Source organism: Leuresthes tenuis, unplaced genomic scaffold (assembly GCF_036924035.1).
Source record: "Leuresthes tenuis unplaced genomic scaffold, fLeuTen1.0.hap1 SCAF_21, whole genome shotgun sequence".
Taxonomy (NCBI): domain Eukaryota; kingdom Metazoa; phylum Chordata; class Actinopteri; order Atheriniformes; family Atherinopsidae; genus Leuresthes; species Leuresthes tenuis.
This window is the reverse complement of record NW_027325375.1, coordinates 4,075,722-4,092,644: the sequence shown is the minus strand read 5'-3', so window position 1 is coordinate 4,092,644 and position 16,923 is coordinate 4,075,722. Positions and strand designations below refer to the sequence as shown.

General features: G+C 38.0%; 1 protein-coding gene across 1 annotated transcript; it reads right to left on the bottom strand.

The window, feature by feature from the left end:
* Window positions 1-11,319: 11,319 nt before the first annotated feature.
* On the bottom strand, window positions 11,320-12,141 carry LOC140279541 (insulin-like). Its single transcript, XM_072374697.1, has 2 exons — window positions 11,931-12,141; window positions 11,320-11,686 (listed from the first exon to the last, which is right to left on the bottom strand). Exons 1-2 carry the CDS (start codon window positions 12,109-12,111, stop codon window positions 11,553-11,555), a joined length of 315 nt encoding a protein of 104 aa, XP_072230798.1. The 5' UTR covers window positions 12,112-12,141; the 3' UTR covers window positions 11,320-11,552.
* Window positions 12,142-16,923: the final 4,782 nt, after the last annotated feature.

The following is a 16,923-nucleotide window of genomic DNA, read 5'->3' as shown; positions in this document are numbered from 1 at the left end:
ATGTAATACACTGAGTAGAATGAGAAATTTTAAGAAAAGAGGTATAAAGGGGCTTCTTAGAATGGTAGAATGGATGTATGAGCAGAATATCATATTAGTCCAGTGTAAATTACTTCTGTGCAATTTACTAAGTGCTCACTGCACTGAAAGCTTTTACTGGACTCCTGAGACCAGAAGCATAAAAGTTTATAGATTTATGAGTAAAGGCCTGTGTATGCACAAAACTGGATGTGTTCAGTCCAAGCTAACCTATGAACCACTGTTAACATATTGTTTATTGTGATACATCTCAAGCATTGGGAAACATGCACTGATATAATGTCAGCTCCCAAAAGCAGCATATTTTGCTGCTTCTGAAAAGCATCATCACTATTCCTAGTTTACTTCAGAATTCAGTGTGACAAACTCATAATTGTTTGGAACTTACAAACATGAATAGACTAGGGTAAAATGGAAAAGCTGACATGCCAGCTCTGTGACAGATCTGTGACATTTGAGAAGAATCCTTCCGTTAAGATGGACCATCTAAAATTCCAGGAGCTTCAGCTGATGTTTTTTTCTTTCTTTTAATGTATTTATTTTGTAACCCATTTTTTGTATTTACGCATTTTCTATACGGGTAAGGCTATCTTTATACGCTTTGGTCTGACAATACATTTCAACCATTATTATGATTATTATTATATGTTTAGTATTTCTTTTACAGAAGAACAATTTCCAAAATTCTTCAGTATAATCAGTCATACTCAGTCTTTGGGGTCAGTGGAAAAAGGCTTGATTAGAAGTAAACATAAGTGTTAACAAGCGTTTGTTATTTCACCATCAGGATTACGACTACAACAATCTCAAGATCTGAGGGGTTTAAAGGCCATCACTCTGGTTTTTAGTGACTTCTACAGATTATTGATGGATTCAGATCTGGGTTCTGACTGGGTCATTGTAAAATATTTAATTTTTTTTCCATTTAACGATTTCATGATGACATTTGCAAGGTATTATGCTGCTCAAGGCAAATTAAATCTTATGAATGGCAGGTGTTTTTCCATAGAATCTTAATTGCCATTGGCATGCTGTCTATGAGGCTGGTCTCTGTTGGTGCTGACCACTTCAGCAACACAGCCTCACAAAAGCTCCCCTAGCATGTAGAAAAGTTAATTTGGCAAAGATGAAAGCTTGTAGTCATCTACTTTGTGTGCGGAAGACATACAAATTTAGCACTTTGTAAACACAAAGGGTTTTTCAGAGTAAGAAAGGAGAGGCATTGGATCCCATAGAACGCTACAGTCAACAGGTTGACAGGTTTTTTTTTTTTTTTTTAACCAATGGACCAGATAGCTTTGTCAAAGTAAACAATATAACACGGAAAAAAGAACTTCACTAAGTTTCATGACAACTTTATGCATTCGATAATGAAACTTCATCCAACATTACCAGAGCGAATGATGTTGGACTTGGTGTTCCTGATATAAATTAAAAAAACTTTGAATTCATGTTGAATTTTTTTATTTCTGTTCTGGCAAATTGTCTTGTCAAATAGAAATTAATACAACCGATTTGACATAGTTATGAATATTTTCAGGCATAACAGAAAGTGAAAAAAGATGTGTTTATCTAAATTAAATGTGTCCATTTTGTCTTTTAACTGGTAGTGTAAAAGGCTTGGACATAAAGTAGAAAGATAGAAAGGCAGAAGAAGAAGAAGAAGAAGAAGAAGTTACATAATAAATTATTTCTTCACCTAAAGAAAAGACGATTTCTGAAAAATTAGCCAACAAGGAGACATCTCCCGATACATGCATTCACCCATGCTCCACACTGGATGGATTAATTGAGCCTATTCATCACAATGACTGGATCAATTTACCCTTAAAGGACACTAGCATCCTTGATATAATATTAAGTGAATTAGATTTACCAAACTCCTCCTCCTTACTCTATTCCTTCTCCCTATTTCCCTTTCTACCACCCCCTCTGCCCCACCTTTCATTTAATAGCTAAGCCAAAGGGGAGAGAGGAGGAGCACAGCATGTAAATAATGAAAGATGCACTCGATGCCAGAGAATGAGAAATCCACTCCAAGCTAATGGAATACAAAGACAACGTCTCCTTAATTTTCAGTCCAATTATATTATGATTAATACTTTAAGTGTGAATTGTTTGCCAGTGAGGTCGTCATTCACTTCATCTGATTAAATAGCCAAAATAATTTCTGGAAGATATAGTGGTGCTCCAAACATTACTCAAGATAGGGGGAAAATCAGGCAGATTATGATCACATCGTTATGCAGATATTGTCTGAACTGAATGGTCTGATTATACTAGTGAATGATCAAGGTTACATTTATTTCACATTTAAACAACCAAAGTGCTTTACACAAATATTAAAAGTACCATAAAAATAAAAAATCATAAAATAAGAATAAAAGTACCATAAAATAAGAACAGTATGCAAAACCCATCACACATAAAACAATACAGGAAACACTAGTTAAGATCAAGTTTGGCTCACAGCAGGACCAAGAGGACCAAAGGCCAAGGAGAAAAAAACAAGTTTTTAAGGAAGACTTAAATGACTCCAACAATACGGCATGTTTAATATGAAGTGGCAAGCTATTCCATAGTTTTGGAGCAGCCACTGAGAACGCTCGGTCGCCCTTAGTTTTAAGCCTGGATCTTGGGAGCTCAAGCAGCAGCTCATTTGATGACCTGAGGGCTCAGAGTGGATTATGAACTTGAAGAGATACAGAGGGGCCACACCACTTAAAATCTTAAAAAACAAACAATAAAACCTTAAAAAGTATTCTAAAATGGACAGGAAACCAGTGCAAGGAGACCAGAACAGGAGTGATGTGGTCCTGTTTCAGTCAGAAGGCAAGCAGCAGCGTTCTGCACTATCTGCAGCTGACAAAGGGAGCACTAATCAAGACCAATGTATAAAGAGTTGCATGAACGCATGAATGACCCTTTCCAAGTCATCAAAAGATAAATATGGCTTTACTTTTACCAGGAGCAGAAGCTTGTGAAAGGAGCCAATTTGTCTTTTTAGATTAATCAATTAATCAATGTCCAAAGTTACACCAAGTTTTTTTTTTTTTTTATATACAAGCTGGTTTTGGAGGCGAGGGGGTCCATAGATTTAATTAGCAACATATTTGATGCTACATGGTGGATGTCCATACATAATAACCTAAGTTTTATTGTCATTTAAGTTAAGATGACTTTGGCTCATCCGAGACTTATATCAGTCAAATAGGCCAATAGAGTGGTTAGTGAGTCTTTGCATTATGTACTTAAAGGGAGGTAAATCTATATGTCATCTGCATAACAGTGAAATTACATTTTGTGCCTACAGGAAAGGGAGCCATGGTGTAGCATATATAGAGAAAATAGCAATTGACCTAAAATAGATCCCTGTGGGACCCCACAGGTGAGAGGAGCCATGATGGAGCAGAATACACCCAACTTTACAGAGAAGCTCTGATTGATTAAGTAGGACTGGAGCAGCTTAAGGGCTGCACACATGATACTGATCCAGGCGTGACACCAGGGTCCTGTGATCAACAGTGTCAAAAGCTGCAATCAAATCCAGGGTCACTAAGACAGCAGCACATCCTGAGTCAACAGTTAAAACAATGTCATTAAAACTCTCTGAAGCACAGATTCAGTACTGTGGCGGGGCCTGAAGCCAGACTGAAATTTTGATTATCATTTGATCATCATTTGATGAACAAGAACTTCCACTAAGCCCCAGCCCCCTTGCTTGTTGTTGCTGTTGTTGAACAAGCATAGATGAGTGTCCAAAACAATATACAGACTCAACGAAATACACTTTTCCCCCCTCCTCCTTGATGATTATGTATTCTGTTGTGAGGTGGCCACTGTTTACATTTTCTCAAAGCTTGTCAGTGTTGGAATTGAATTTACACAGTTGATATCAACTTGATTTGATTTGTGCAATAATGAAATTTCATGTTTGGCATCAGGAAGGCAAGATTAATTGACAAGCTTAACAGCAATGGTCTGCTACTTACACAGTGTGCCTGTGAGTGTGTCAGTTTTTGTCCACACGTTGCTACTTATGTTAAACCTTGAGCTCTCTGTTTCCCTGACACACTGATACACAATTTGTTTTTCAAAGCAACACCCCCTAAAGCAACAAAATGCAATATTGAAATTGTGCCATTTCCCTCTCTTTAATTTTTTTTTTACACTTTACTGTCAAGGTGAGGCTGCAGAAAGTTAGATTTCTTTAATTTAATTTAAAGTTTCTGACTCTAATTAAGAGAAATGAGAAAAGAAAACAGGATTTTATTCATGAGAAATAATAGTATGTACTGTTTGGAAGACCAAAGTTGCATTCAGGCCTCTGAGATAAGATCACAGTAATCAGTTTTCATTATGGATGTTACAATCAATACAGTACAGTTCGGTTTGGCTTGGTATCCATTCTACTAACACCCTAGATTTACACCCAAATTATGAAACCACCACTCATTATAATCCACAGACTTTTCATGAGTAACATTTTCCTTTAAATAAATAAATTTAAAAAAAGATCCATACACCCTCACAAATACACACCTTTCTTGTAATAATAAGTGAATGTGCTGAAAGATAGTTGAGATAGACTGATTATAAGCGATAAAAGGTTCTGAGAAAAAACAACAGTCCAACATTAAGTCACAATCAAGACAAATCAGCCATAATGGAATATGATGCTCGCTGTGGAGAAGCATTATTATATGAATAGAGAAGTTAATTCTAGGCCAGGTCTGGGCAGAAAAAGAGCATCAGGTTGTGGCCTAAGGTAGATTTTAAATTGACTAAACATTGTATTAATGTGCCTTTTTTTTACCTCGCATCAGCTTGCGCCCACCTTTGAAATCTAAAGTTCATTGTAATGTCTTTTTTTCTTGAAGAAGTAAACTATGAAAACCAAGAGAGGGGGGTATGCTTTCCTTGTTATTTACTTTCGATGAATGTGTTTAAGAGGCTTGGAATTTAGTCTTTTTGATAGCAGACACCTCTCCTGAACTGCCTGAATTGTCTTGTTTGTGGTCACTTCACGACATTTGCAGTTTAGCACACCTAAAACATACAGAATGAGCCCCTGGATTTACATTTATTAACAATCAGCTGACCAGTCTGAGTAGAAAGGGATTTTCAGAAGTGGCCACTTTAAGAGACAAGCACTTAAACCAAGCATTTAAAGCAGAAAGTGCTTCAGGAACGTACTTTAAATTAACAATGTTTTTTCTTTAAATCAAAGTGTTTAAATGTCATCTCGTAGACTCATAAAATTTAATTAGGAATCGGTAAACAAGCTTAACATACTATTCAAACCATAGGTTATCTACTGCAGTTTTCTTTTTTTATAGTGTAAAAACTTTTCATTACCTTTCATTCAGCATTGTCCTGGAACTTGCACCAATATATGAACATTTCACTGCATCCAGTGTTTTTAAGTGAGCTGTCCCTTGTCAGTGTTGATGTGTTGTTGACCTTTGAACAAGAAATATCGTGTCCATGTTCATGGTAGGAGTAATATAAAATTGTTATAGTCTGAGAAGTAATGTTTATGTTAGATATGGGAGTATAAAAGCAAATTGCTGCAGATATAAAGATAGTTCGTTGATGGTAAAAATATATTTTGTTGCAACAGTTCTAATTCATACAACTCAGCTAGGACATAAAAACAGTTAATATTAGCTGTCCAGAACCAAGGCAGGATGTTACATGAAAGTGCCTCCAGGCTGCATTGCAGATATAAAATTCATATTCTGTGGCCAAGGCTTGATCTTCCTCTTTCTCTCTGCAACAGGGCCTGAACAGAATGTAATCATGGCAGAAAGAGGGGATCAGTCTTTTGCTCTCCCTGCCACTGAATCTTTTTATTCCTGACCTCCTCTGCAACAGTTCTGGATGTGTAGCTAAAGTTGCTTTAAAGTGCTTATAAAATTATTAAGGTTAAAGATTTCTGACATTCTAATAGGTATGATTTTATTTTTCTTTCACAATCGAGAGCAAGCATTACTGCTGTGGTGACCATTTGAGGATAATGAATCTTATAGCTACAAAGGAACTTCTCAGATAAGAAAACCCTATAGGTAAACAAAAGGGGATCGATCCAGATCAGGATCACACAGCCAGTCCGCCCCTGCAAGATGGTGTTTCATGCCACTTATGGGTCACATACACTCAAACGTAACCGGCCCACATCTGGCTTGCCATACATAAACCGTGCCACCATTGCCAGATCTGGCCCACATGCGGTTCACTTATCACTTTCCATGCTAGAGGTAGGCCAGAAGTGCCAACTTGATGCCTGATCTGGCCCAGACCCCTCTGCTGTGTGGGATATAGAACAAATGTATGACATCTGTTCGTAGGTGTCATCTGTTTTATTCCAGGTCTATGGTTGTCAAGATGGTTAAAGTCAGAGTGAATGTCCTCTCTTACTTTTGAAATACTCTTAGCATGGAAAGAATGTTTAAAAAAAGAGTCACTGTGCTTTGTACTGTCTAATATGTCTATTTCTAAGTGTCTGATGCATGAGAAACAACAGAAGGAACGAAAAACAAACAAAATAATTACAGAAAATAAAGATGACTGACTGAGTGAGTGGGTTAGCAATCAACTGAACAACTAAACAAGTCATTTTAGACTAGTATGAACTGGGAGACGGCTGACTGATTGTCTGAATGACTGATGTCCAGGTAAAGCTGTACTGGTTCTTAGCATATTAATGGTGACATTGCACACATATTGAAAGTGAGGGAGGAGTAATGAAGAAGAGAATATTGAAAAACTGAGGCAGAGATGAAATAGCAGTTGGTGAGCAGAGAGAGCCACATGCAGCTGGAGATGGGAGTGCCGGTTCATGTTGCTTTAGATAAGACTCAAACAGGAAATGACAGTATGGAGGCACAGTGTCTCGTGTCGAATACTGAGAGACTCGCTGCATCTTTCTCTTCCTCTTTCTCTCAGAACCCAGAACCTCAGAACCCAACTTTGTACTGTCACATAAAATGGTGTAATTGGTGTTAAGATAAAGTTTTGTGTTATATCTTACACACAATGCAGCACAAAGACACCATTGTGATCTCTAATTTGGACTGTCCTGCAACATAATCAGGTACTTTGAAAATGTAATTCTTGAGTTTGCATTTCAGATTACTTAATAAAAGACCCACATAGGCAGACTATGTTAAGAGAAATCTATCCCTCTACTCGTTTTTGTATAATAAGTCTTTCTTTCTGCTTCTCTGATGTTTGAAAGGCTTCAAAGGACACATTTAAATGTCAGCACATTTGCAGAGTAGCCAGCAGGGGGGAGTGCTGGTCTCTGGTAAATGTTAATACACAAACATATGCATGCATCTTTGCTCTCTTACCTTTGTGGAGACTATCTTTAACAGAATGCATTACATGGCTCCGACCCCAACTTAAACAATTAGAACTGAAACCTTCAACACTACCTTCAGTCTAATTCCTATCCAAAACCCCAAACCAGGTTATAACCTCCAGCCTTCTAAACTTGCTAGATCCAGCATTTTGGTGCCCACAATGCTGACCTCAGTAGTATCATTGATTCCACTTTTTAGGCCTAATTTTTAAAACTCTTGAAACACATACCCACACACACAAATACACTCACAGGCAGTAAGCTCATTTACATGATAGATGAAAAATACTAGTAATTGTGTTAGTCAGGACAAATGCAAGTAACTCTTAAAATGCATGAAAATCTTCAATCCAAAATTGTACAAAATCAAAGCTCTCAGATAATGCTGCTGGGGGGTTGACTCACTCTGCTTTAATAAACTCCTGATTTTACAGCCATAGCATCATGTGACAAAATCACCATTCAAGTAATTTAAAGACAATGTTTGTGCAGTGATTTTTGCAATAGTACAATTAATTCAATTAAATTCAGTTTTATTTATATAGCGCCAAATTAAAACAAATGTCATCTCAAGGAACTTCAAGAAAACAGTCCAATTCAAGCCAATTAAAGTCCAGTTAATTGTAATCATAATCCAATCAAATCCAATTAATTCATTTCAAAATTAGTCCAATACATACATACAGAGCCAATTCAAAAACAATTTCCTAGCTAAGGAAATCAACAGATTGCACCGAAAATACTCTTCAGTCCAATCTCCCATCCTGAGCATGCTTGAGGCGACTGTGGAGAGAAACAACTCCCTTTTAACAGGATGAAACCTCCGGCAGGACCAGACTCAGGAAGTATGGCCATCCGCCTCGACCAGCTGGGGTTTCAGAGGACAGAAAAGTGGGGACAACAAACTCCATAACACCATTCAAATGATACCCGTTGAGACAATGACAACATTAATGCTAAATGTACATAATGTCATGAGAAATTAAACGTGGGGGGAAAAAGAGAGCAAAATGAGGAAAGGTGTGACATAAGGGCCCCTCAGCAGTCTAGGCCTATAGCAGCTTAACTATGGGATGTTTCAGGGTCATCTGAGCCATCCCTAACTATAATCTTTATTAAAAAGGAAAGTTTTAAGCCTAATCTTAAAGTTAGAGAGGGTGTCTGCTTCCCGGACATTTACTGGCAGCTGGTTCCACAAGAGAGGGGCCTGATAACTGAAGGCTCTGCCTCCCATTCTACTTTTAGAAACTCAAGGAACCAAAGTCAACGTGCAATTTGAGAGAGAAGTGCTCTGTTGGGAAAATATGTAACAATGACATCTTTAAGATATGATGGAGCTCGGTCATTAAGAGCTTTATATGTGAGGAGAAGAATCTTAAATTCTATTCTGAATTTAACAGGGAGCCAATGAAGAGAAGCTAAAATTGGAGAAATATAATCTCTCCTGTTAGAGCTCATCAGAACTCTGGCTGCAGCATTTTGGATCAGCTAGAGGCTTTTCAGAGAATTTAAAAATGAGTTGGTTTGTTGAAAGTTAACTTGAACCAAAATGAGGATGATATCAACATTTGATAAAAAACAGCAGCACCTAATTATTTTTAACACTTTAGTGTAACGCCACTACAAAGCAGACATTTTTCCACTTTGACTTCTGTCATTTTATGGTAGCTAATGGACCAAAAATGGCAGCCACACAAATATGGTAAACATTACTTTAGACTGTTGCACATATTTTTAATATTGTTGCCATTTAACAACAAAATATGTGGAGTGTGCAGTAAAATGGTATACTTGTGCTTTCAGAGCTATGGAAAGTGTACATGCTATCATATTATGTTTCTTGGCCATCTCTACCTTTCCCATTCTGAACTGTAACCATCAAACTACAATCATATTAAATAAACTGTACCAAGACTCTTGTGCCATGCTGCTGACTGTCTGATTAAATTAACAATATGGCAATATGGAGGCAAGATGTCTCAGGTGGAATACTAAGAATCTCTGTCTATTCCTCTTTCTATAGCTTTTTTTACTGAAAAAAAGTAAACAAAGAAAATAAAAAACGCTAAAATGAAAAATTAATTGAAATTCACCTTTTACCTGGTTGAATTTAAATATCTATGTACTTTTCAGCTTTTTTATGTCAGTATTTCTGCAACACAACTGTTTAAGGCATATTCTTTTATGTACAGGTGTTGGGAGGCTTGTAGATATGGGGCCATGAGTAAATATTCTGAAGCATATGTAGTATGGCACACTAACATTTTCTATCCACTGTCCCTGATGCCCATATAGACCGTATGGTCAACCATGGTGTTGTAAAGGCTTCTGAATGGCCAGTGCTATTATATACAGCTATACAAATGCTAGTTTTACACCCTTATCTGTAATGATTCTGTTTTGGACACTAAACCTCTTTCAAAATCTTGATAAACTGCAGCTCGATACTAAGACACCCATGACAAAGGTTATTGCTGCTGTGCTAATAAAATCTTTACACTGGCTTCCAGTCAGTCACAGAATAGATTTAAAAATGTCTACTGATGGTTTACAAATCCCAGAACGGTTTAGGCCCAAAATACATCTGTGATATGTTCAGAGAATATAAACCCAGCAGAGCTCTTAGATCCAAGGATTCAGGTCAGCTGGTCCAGTCCAGAGTCCAGACTAAACACAGAGAAGCAGCATTTAGCTGTTATACTGCAAACAAGTGGAACAAACTGCCAGTGGAGATTAAACGGTCATTCATTTTAATTTTTTTATATTCTTTTACATATTTTTAATGCTTTTTACGCTCCCCGCTGCAATACTTTTATTTTATGTAAAGCACTTTGAATTGTTTTGTACATGAAATGTGCTATACAAATAAATCTGACTTTGACTTTAATATGTGTGTAACATGTTGTTGTTCAGAGGTTTATCACACATATCACTTTCAAAACCTGTGGACACTAATCCATGGATGAGGCTACAGGCTCTGGAAACTTGGACATGATGAGCTTGAACTTTTACAAAGGACTGTCTCCTTTATAAAACAGTTGTATCAGAGAAGAACAAATGCATTCAGCGCTTCAGCTTTGCTCTGTTCTTAAGGTGTAGTTTTGGTTCTTAATTTATTCATTCAAAGATGGAAACCATATAGTTCAACATATCTGTGCTATTTTGTGAATTTGTACCTATTTCTCTCCCTTACCCTAACCCTATAAATTGTTATAGTCCAGTTCATTTTAATATATTATATATATACATATATTATCTTTAATCAATTCAAATAAAACTACAGTATCCTTATTCACATTGAGGAAAATTTTTAAATAAGATAAACCCTCCTTTAGGTTAAGTTCTGACATGTTGCTCGGCCAGTCATAAATCCCATGCCTCTGTCATTTTTACTTCCCACTAGGAAGCCAATGTGTACATCCTCTGACTCTTGTTAGTGGAGAAGGGGAGATCAGGAGGAATCTAGATTTGAATACTGTGCATGGCAGGGAACTGGAAATTCCTCTGTTAATTTGACTTACTATATATTAATTAGAGGTATCATCTAAATGCCCAAAAATGAAAACATTACCATTTTGTTTTTCCTAACATGTAACAAAACTTTATCAGGCTTGGCAGTGGCTGGGTTACAGGCTGGGAACCAGACTACCGTATGACTTTCATTCTTCAAGAGAAACGCAAAATTGGAATCAGACCACAAAGTGTCAAACTGCTCAGTTAACAGACTATCTGGAGCAGAGGGGAAGCAAACTGAGACCGCAGAGAAAAGCACCAGACAGATACAACACACAAGGAATAATTGCTCTTTCACTGTTGAAATAGTTGTTTAATTATAATCAACACAAGTAAAACTAAACTGGTTTTGTGGCTGAAAAAAGAATAAAAATGAAAAAATAATTAAAAAAAACCACCCTTCAAACAACCTCTATTTCTCAACTGAGGGAACTTTCTTTACTAGGAGAAAATATTCAATTTCATTACAACATTATTTTAAAAGACAGCTTGTTTTTAGTAATATCTACACACTACAGCTTTCCTGATGCATTGAGGGGAGAGGATGCATGCTAAGTTTTTCAATAAGCCAAGCTACAGTCTGCAAAGCTAAGCAAACACGACATGCCAAAGTGCTGGTGTCTGCACTGGTTCTTCAGTGGCAGTAGCTCTCTAGCACCATGAGGCTGCAGGGCATGTGACAGCAGCGCTCCACAATGCTTCGCTTCCCCATCATCCCCATCTGTTCCTCAAAGGTGGCGGCCTTGGTTTCACCTCCTGCTGGTGCTTCTATACCAGCATTTGGAAAGAGGGAATATAATGAGACAGAAATTTAGGGGTGAAAGTCATCCTGCTGATTTAAAGAGAACACAACCACATACACACAATAACAAAGAATTAATTGAAAACCAGAAATGAAGGATTTACTCCCCACAATATAAGCAGCTCGTGCTTCATATGTTGGTGGAGACAACTTAAGTTCAAGTTTACTGTGATACTGATAGTTCAAGTGTTTTGCTAGTGGTAGTCTTACGCTGCACAGGGTCTTGGTTGGTCCCAGGTCTATAGGTGAAACCTCTTTCCCCACAGACAAGGTAAAGAGCATCAACTAGATGAGATCCACACAGGTAATGTGAACCAATGGCTTGCGAGCTGGGGCATGACATGACCAGTAAGACCAGCAGGGCGGCAGTATGTATCCACAGTTTCGCCATACTGGACAAGAGCTGGACACAAACATTTTAGAGAGAAATGTAAAAGCAAGAAAGATATTTGCAAGTAAGTCAAAATGATAAACCGTGTAAGACGAGGCAAGGCATAATCAAAAATCAAGAAGGGAAAAAAGTTAGAGATGAAGTAGGGACAGGGTAACAGCGTACGCTGACAGATAGATTGAAAGATCAGCATCAATGAGCAGGTGGAGAAGATGCTCTAAGTTGATGAGTAGCTCAACTGTAGAGCTTAGAGATAAAAGAGGAGAACATCAGCCATAGAGGTGTATAGATGAGATGGAGATAAAGTGGACTGAAGCAAACCTATTGAAGAAAATGACAGAAAATGAGAGGATAGAGAACAAAAATGATAAAGTGGAAAAGGGCATCTCACCTACAGAGTTAGAAGAGTGGGAGATGAATGTGTTGGTGAAAAGGAGAAGTATTGGGCTTCAGAGGTTCATCTGGTGTGATACTGAATGGAGGGCTCCTTGTGCATTAATACTTCCAACATCAGTTAGACACGCCTGTTACTTATGTATTCAGTCAAATGAGTTCGTATTAAAGTTGCCAGTCAGCACATACTGTGGGACATATTTACTTCTGAATGACTGGTTTGCTGGATGCACGTTACAGCACTTAGTAAATCAAACTGAGCTAATGGTCCAGCATGATCTGATCACCTCTTACTGGAAAAACTGATGAGCTACCTACTTTCTGTTTTTTCTTTAGAGCAGCAGGTCACTACCAACCCAGTTTTTTGAAGATGTGTTTTAAGGCAATGTTTGGCAAAAGTAACATTTGAACAAATGCGTTCTTGTATTGTTTTTTTTAATATTAAAGCATCACTTTTCCACTGTGAGGCTGACTGTCTTGGCAACAGTACCTGTATGTGTCCTCTATCTATTTTGCATATAAAATTGTGCAGCCACTGCATGTTATAGCTTCATCTTACATGAACAATGTAAATTAACAATGTTCACTTCACACCATTCTGACTTTTCAACAGAGCATAAAGTCAATGTTTACATATAGTGAGTCAAAAAGTGCCCGTGCTATTTGGGTTGGAGTGCTATCCATATGACATATGATATGACATATTATAAGTGACAGACACACCCTGCTGTGGCAAATACAGACTAGTATTAGAGGTATTGCAAATTGATTTCCAGTTAAAAGGCTTCTCTCCTGGTTCTGCCAATCTCTGAGAGCTTGTATCAAAAGACCAATACATGAAGGAGTCAGTGGTAAGGATAGGAAGGGAGTGAATTATGACAGGGAATTACAATCGATTCCTTTAGGCACGAGAAGATGCATAATAACTCTTGATCAAATAATATAGCTATGACAGATTATGATTAGGATATTGTTATCACCAGCAGAAGTAAGAATTACCTGCCCAAGATCTTGAAATGCTCCATTAACATGTGATGTATGGATATTACCTATATGGTAATCTGTAGTGAAGGGTGACAGCAGAATGCTGTGTGGTTTGAGGGCAGTCTCAGTCAGGGATCTATCATGCAGGTTTGCTGATGGTACAGAGCTTCATGGCATCTTTGAGCTCTCAGTTGGATATGGTTTTGTCATCCAGGCAGTAAAAGCCTTTGGCTGTTGAGATTTAATGCGTTATGATATAGATGTCTCAGTGCAATCATCCAAATGCAAACTTTCTTCAGAGTTTTTAAAGAAAAGGAGAAACACACCTCTGTGTGCTCATAAAAACCCTCTATTGCCTGGTGGCTGTTTCCTCTTTTTCTCGAACAAACAGAAAGTTTGAACTCTGAAAACAATATATTTCAAGCTTCTGTCTTCTTACAGCAAGAACAACCTGCACGTCTGACTTTTGGCAGGGTACACCAGGCTGTAATCCATTTCTACCTTTTTTCTGATTTGAATGATTTGAATGAGCTTGCTGTTGACCTGTAGGGCCTTGATGTTGAAGAAAGAACCTGGAGTCTAAGTAATGCTGACATGAAAATGGTGGTTGTAATGTCTTGGTGCAAATGTATTTTCTATTTGGTGGCACAACAACCTGATGAAATCCTGCTTTCACTTCCTGACTGCATCATTTTTTAATGTGCATCATGTGAGCCTCATTTCAGAGAAAAGTGTGAAATAGTAACAAAACAGAGAATGCTGATTAGGTTGGGTTTTTTTTGGGACTATCAAGCAAAATTCTAAAAGTAATATTTCAGTTGGACTTCGGGCTCACGTATTGAACACTTTACGTGTATTTAAGGGGTAAGTTATTCATTTCTAATATTAACATTAGTTTGTCATGCCTAACCTCAAACATAGAAGTAAAAGGAGACTAAATTCAGTTCTGAATTTCACAGGGAGAAATACTGACTTGTTGGTTCCTGTCAGCACGCCAGATGCAGTGTTTCGAAAGAACTGACGATTTCTTAAAGAACTATTGCAACACCCAGATAATTAGAAGTTGCAATAGTGCAGTCTGGAAGTAGTTTTTCAACACCTCAGCGAGAGAGGATATTCCTGACTTTAGCAATATTATGCAGATGAAAGAATGCAGTCTGAGAGACTTGTTTTATTTCTCAAATTAAGGTCTTGTTAAAAATCAACTCAAAAGTTTCTGACACCTGACTGGAAGCTAATGTAATGCCATCAAGAGTAACCAGATAAGATAAGACGTCATACTAGAGAAGTTGTATTTTTAAAGCAAATTTTTTCTGTTTTGTCTGAATTTACCACAATATAGTTACAGGTCATCCAGGCCATTATGTCCATAAGGCAAGCTTGTATTTTAACTGCTTGATTTTTTAAATCCTGCTTCACAGACGGATACAGCTACATGTCTTCAGCATAACAGTTAGAGTTATTCCATATTTCCTTATGCTATTACCCAAGGGGAGCATGCATAAGTTGAACAGAATTAATGTAATGTTTATATCTGTGGAAGACTAGGCACTGTTTGAATAGAAATATTAATTACGTCTTTGTATTCAAAGACTTATTTCTCTTTTTTTTTTTTGATTAACAGATAAAGTACATTATATCTAAACCTGCACGCAGTTATGAATATAAGAGGGAGACTTGCGTGTGGAGCACGATATAGATGATTAAACTGGAAGGAGTTCATTGAAAACAGACACAATTACAGACACAATTACAATTATGGCCAATTATATGGAGCCATGAAATGTGTCTAGGTTACAGCTCCAATTTGAGGTGTGCTAAGCAGAGACCTTTAAAGGACCTTAACTGAAATACACTGTTTAATTGTAAAATAACAGATTTAACTTAGAGTACTGCTATGGTTCTCAATACTGGCCAGTTAATAAAATGACTAACTCCACAAGGCGTTAAATGGAGATGAAAATAACTGTCACCTTAACTGTGTTACATTCTCTGCCACTTCAGTGCTCTCAGGTTCTTAAAAAGCTTACCAGCCAATTCTGCTGTTATCAGCAGACATGGGCACAACCTAGAATTGCAATTAGTCTTGCATGATAAAATCTACAGTCACCAATTGGTGTACAAGATGACTTGCATATTTGGTTGTAACAAATTAAATATACAGGTTAAACATGACTGAAATTTTTAAGCATGATTCTGATTCAGAGGCTTGTCTTTTATACTGAGCTTGCAAGTAGGATATGTTCACGGCTTTTGACCCATTTGGAAATCCTGTGAAGTTTATCCTAGGATTTGATAAACAGCCCTACTCTCTATATTGTCCTTGTACTTCAGTTTCTGCATACCTTAAACATGACTGGCTCGAACAGTTAATTCCAGCAGTGTCCTGTCTGTTGTAATACAAGCTCTGTTCAGTGGTGTGCATGGTTTGAAATGTTATCACCCTTAGTTGTAGGCAGGTTTGAACAGAACCTTAAGTTTGTGTGAGGTTGCACAAAAAACAATGAAAATTAAGTGAATGAAGTTTATTTTAGTTTATACAGTCTAATTAATGTCGGACAGTCGAGCCTCGGATTCAGGAGGTGCAGTGTGGTTTTTGTCCTGGCCATGGAACAGTGGACCAGCTCTATACCCTCGGCAGGATCCTGGAGGGTGCATGGGAGTTCGCCCAACCAGTGTACATGTGTTTTGTGGAATTGGAGAAAGCGTTCGACCGTGTCCCTCGTGGAGTCCTGTGGGGGGTGCTCCGGGAATATAGAGTGCCGGACCCCTTGATAGGGGCCGTTCGGTCTCTGTATGACTGGTGTCAGAATTTGGTCCGCATTGCCAGCAGTAAATCGGATACATTTCCGGTGAAGGTTGGACTCCGTCAGGGCTGCCCTTTGTCACCAATTCTGTTCCTAACTTTTATGGACAGAATTTCTAGGCGCAGCCAGGGCGTTGAGGGTGTCCGATTTGGCGACCTCAGAATCGGGTCTCTGCTTTTTGCGGATGACGTCGTTCTGTGTTCCGGGCACGTTCCACTGGGAGGAGACCCCGGGGAAGGCCCAGGACACAAGTGCACAACGTGAATTCAAACACAGCATTGGTAACTTTCAGCAGCAGATCCTCTCTCACCCTTCAGTCATTCTATTTAACACATTAGCCTAACACTGGATGAGCCAGTGTATTGTGTATCTTACTTTGTTCCTTACTTTTATGGTTCCTGGTGTTATCTCCTTTCAAACTCAAGGCATGAAAGTAAGGGCATGATTTTGTTTCGTTGAACATGATATTTTTGACAAGGAGAGAAAAATAATGCATCACAAACAAATCCTGTAATGGCAGATATTCTCATTGTTGCTGGTGAAACAGTAATTGGCAGAACTGGCACCTTCTGGTCCTCTTCAAGTTGCTGTGAGGCAGGGCAGTAACTTCCACATGACTTGCTTGCTT

Excerpts from the sequence above, each read along its gene's own strand:
- LOC140279541 (XM_072374697.1), bottom strand. The coding sequence starts at position 12,111 with ATGGCGAAACTGTGGATACATACTGCCGCCCTGCTGGTCTTACTGGTC. Across the intron at positions 11,687-11,930 it reads CAACCAAGACCCTGTGCAGC|AAGCACCAGCAGGAGGTGAA; the intron begins GTAAGACTACCA and ends ATGCTGGTATAG.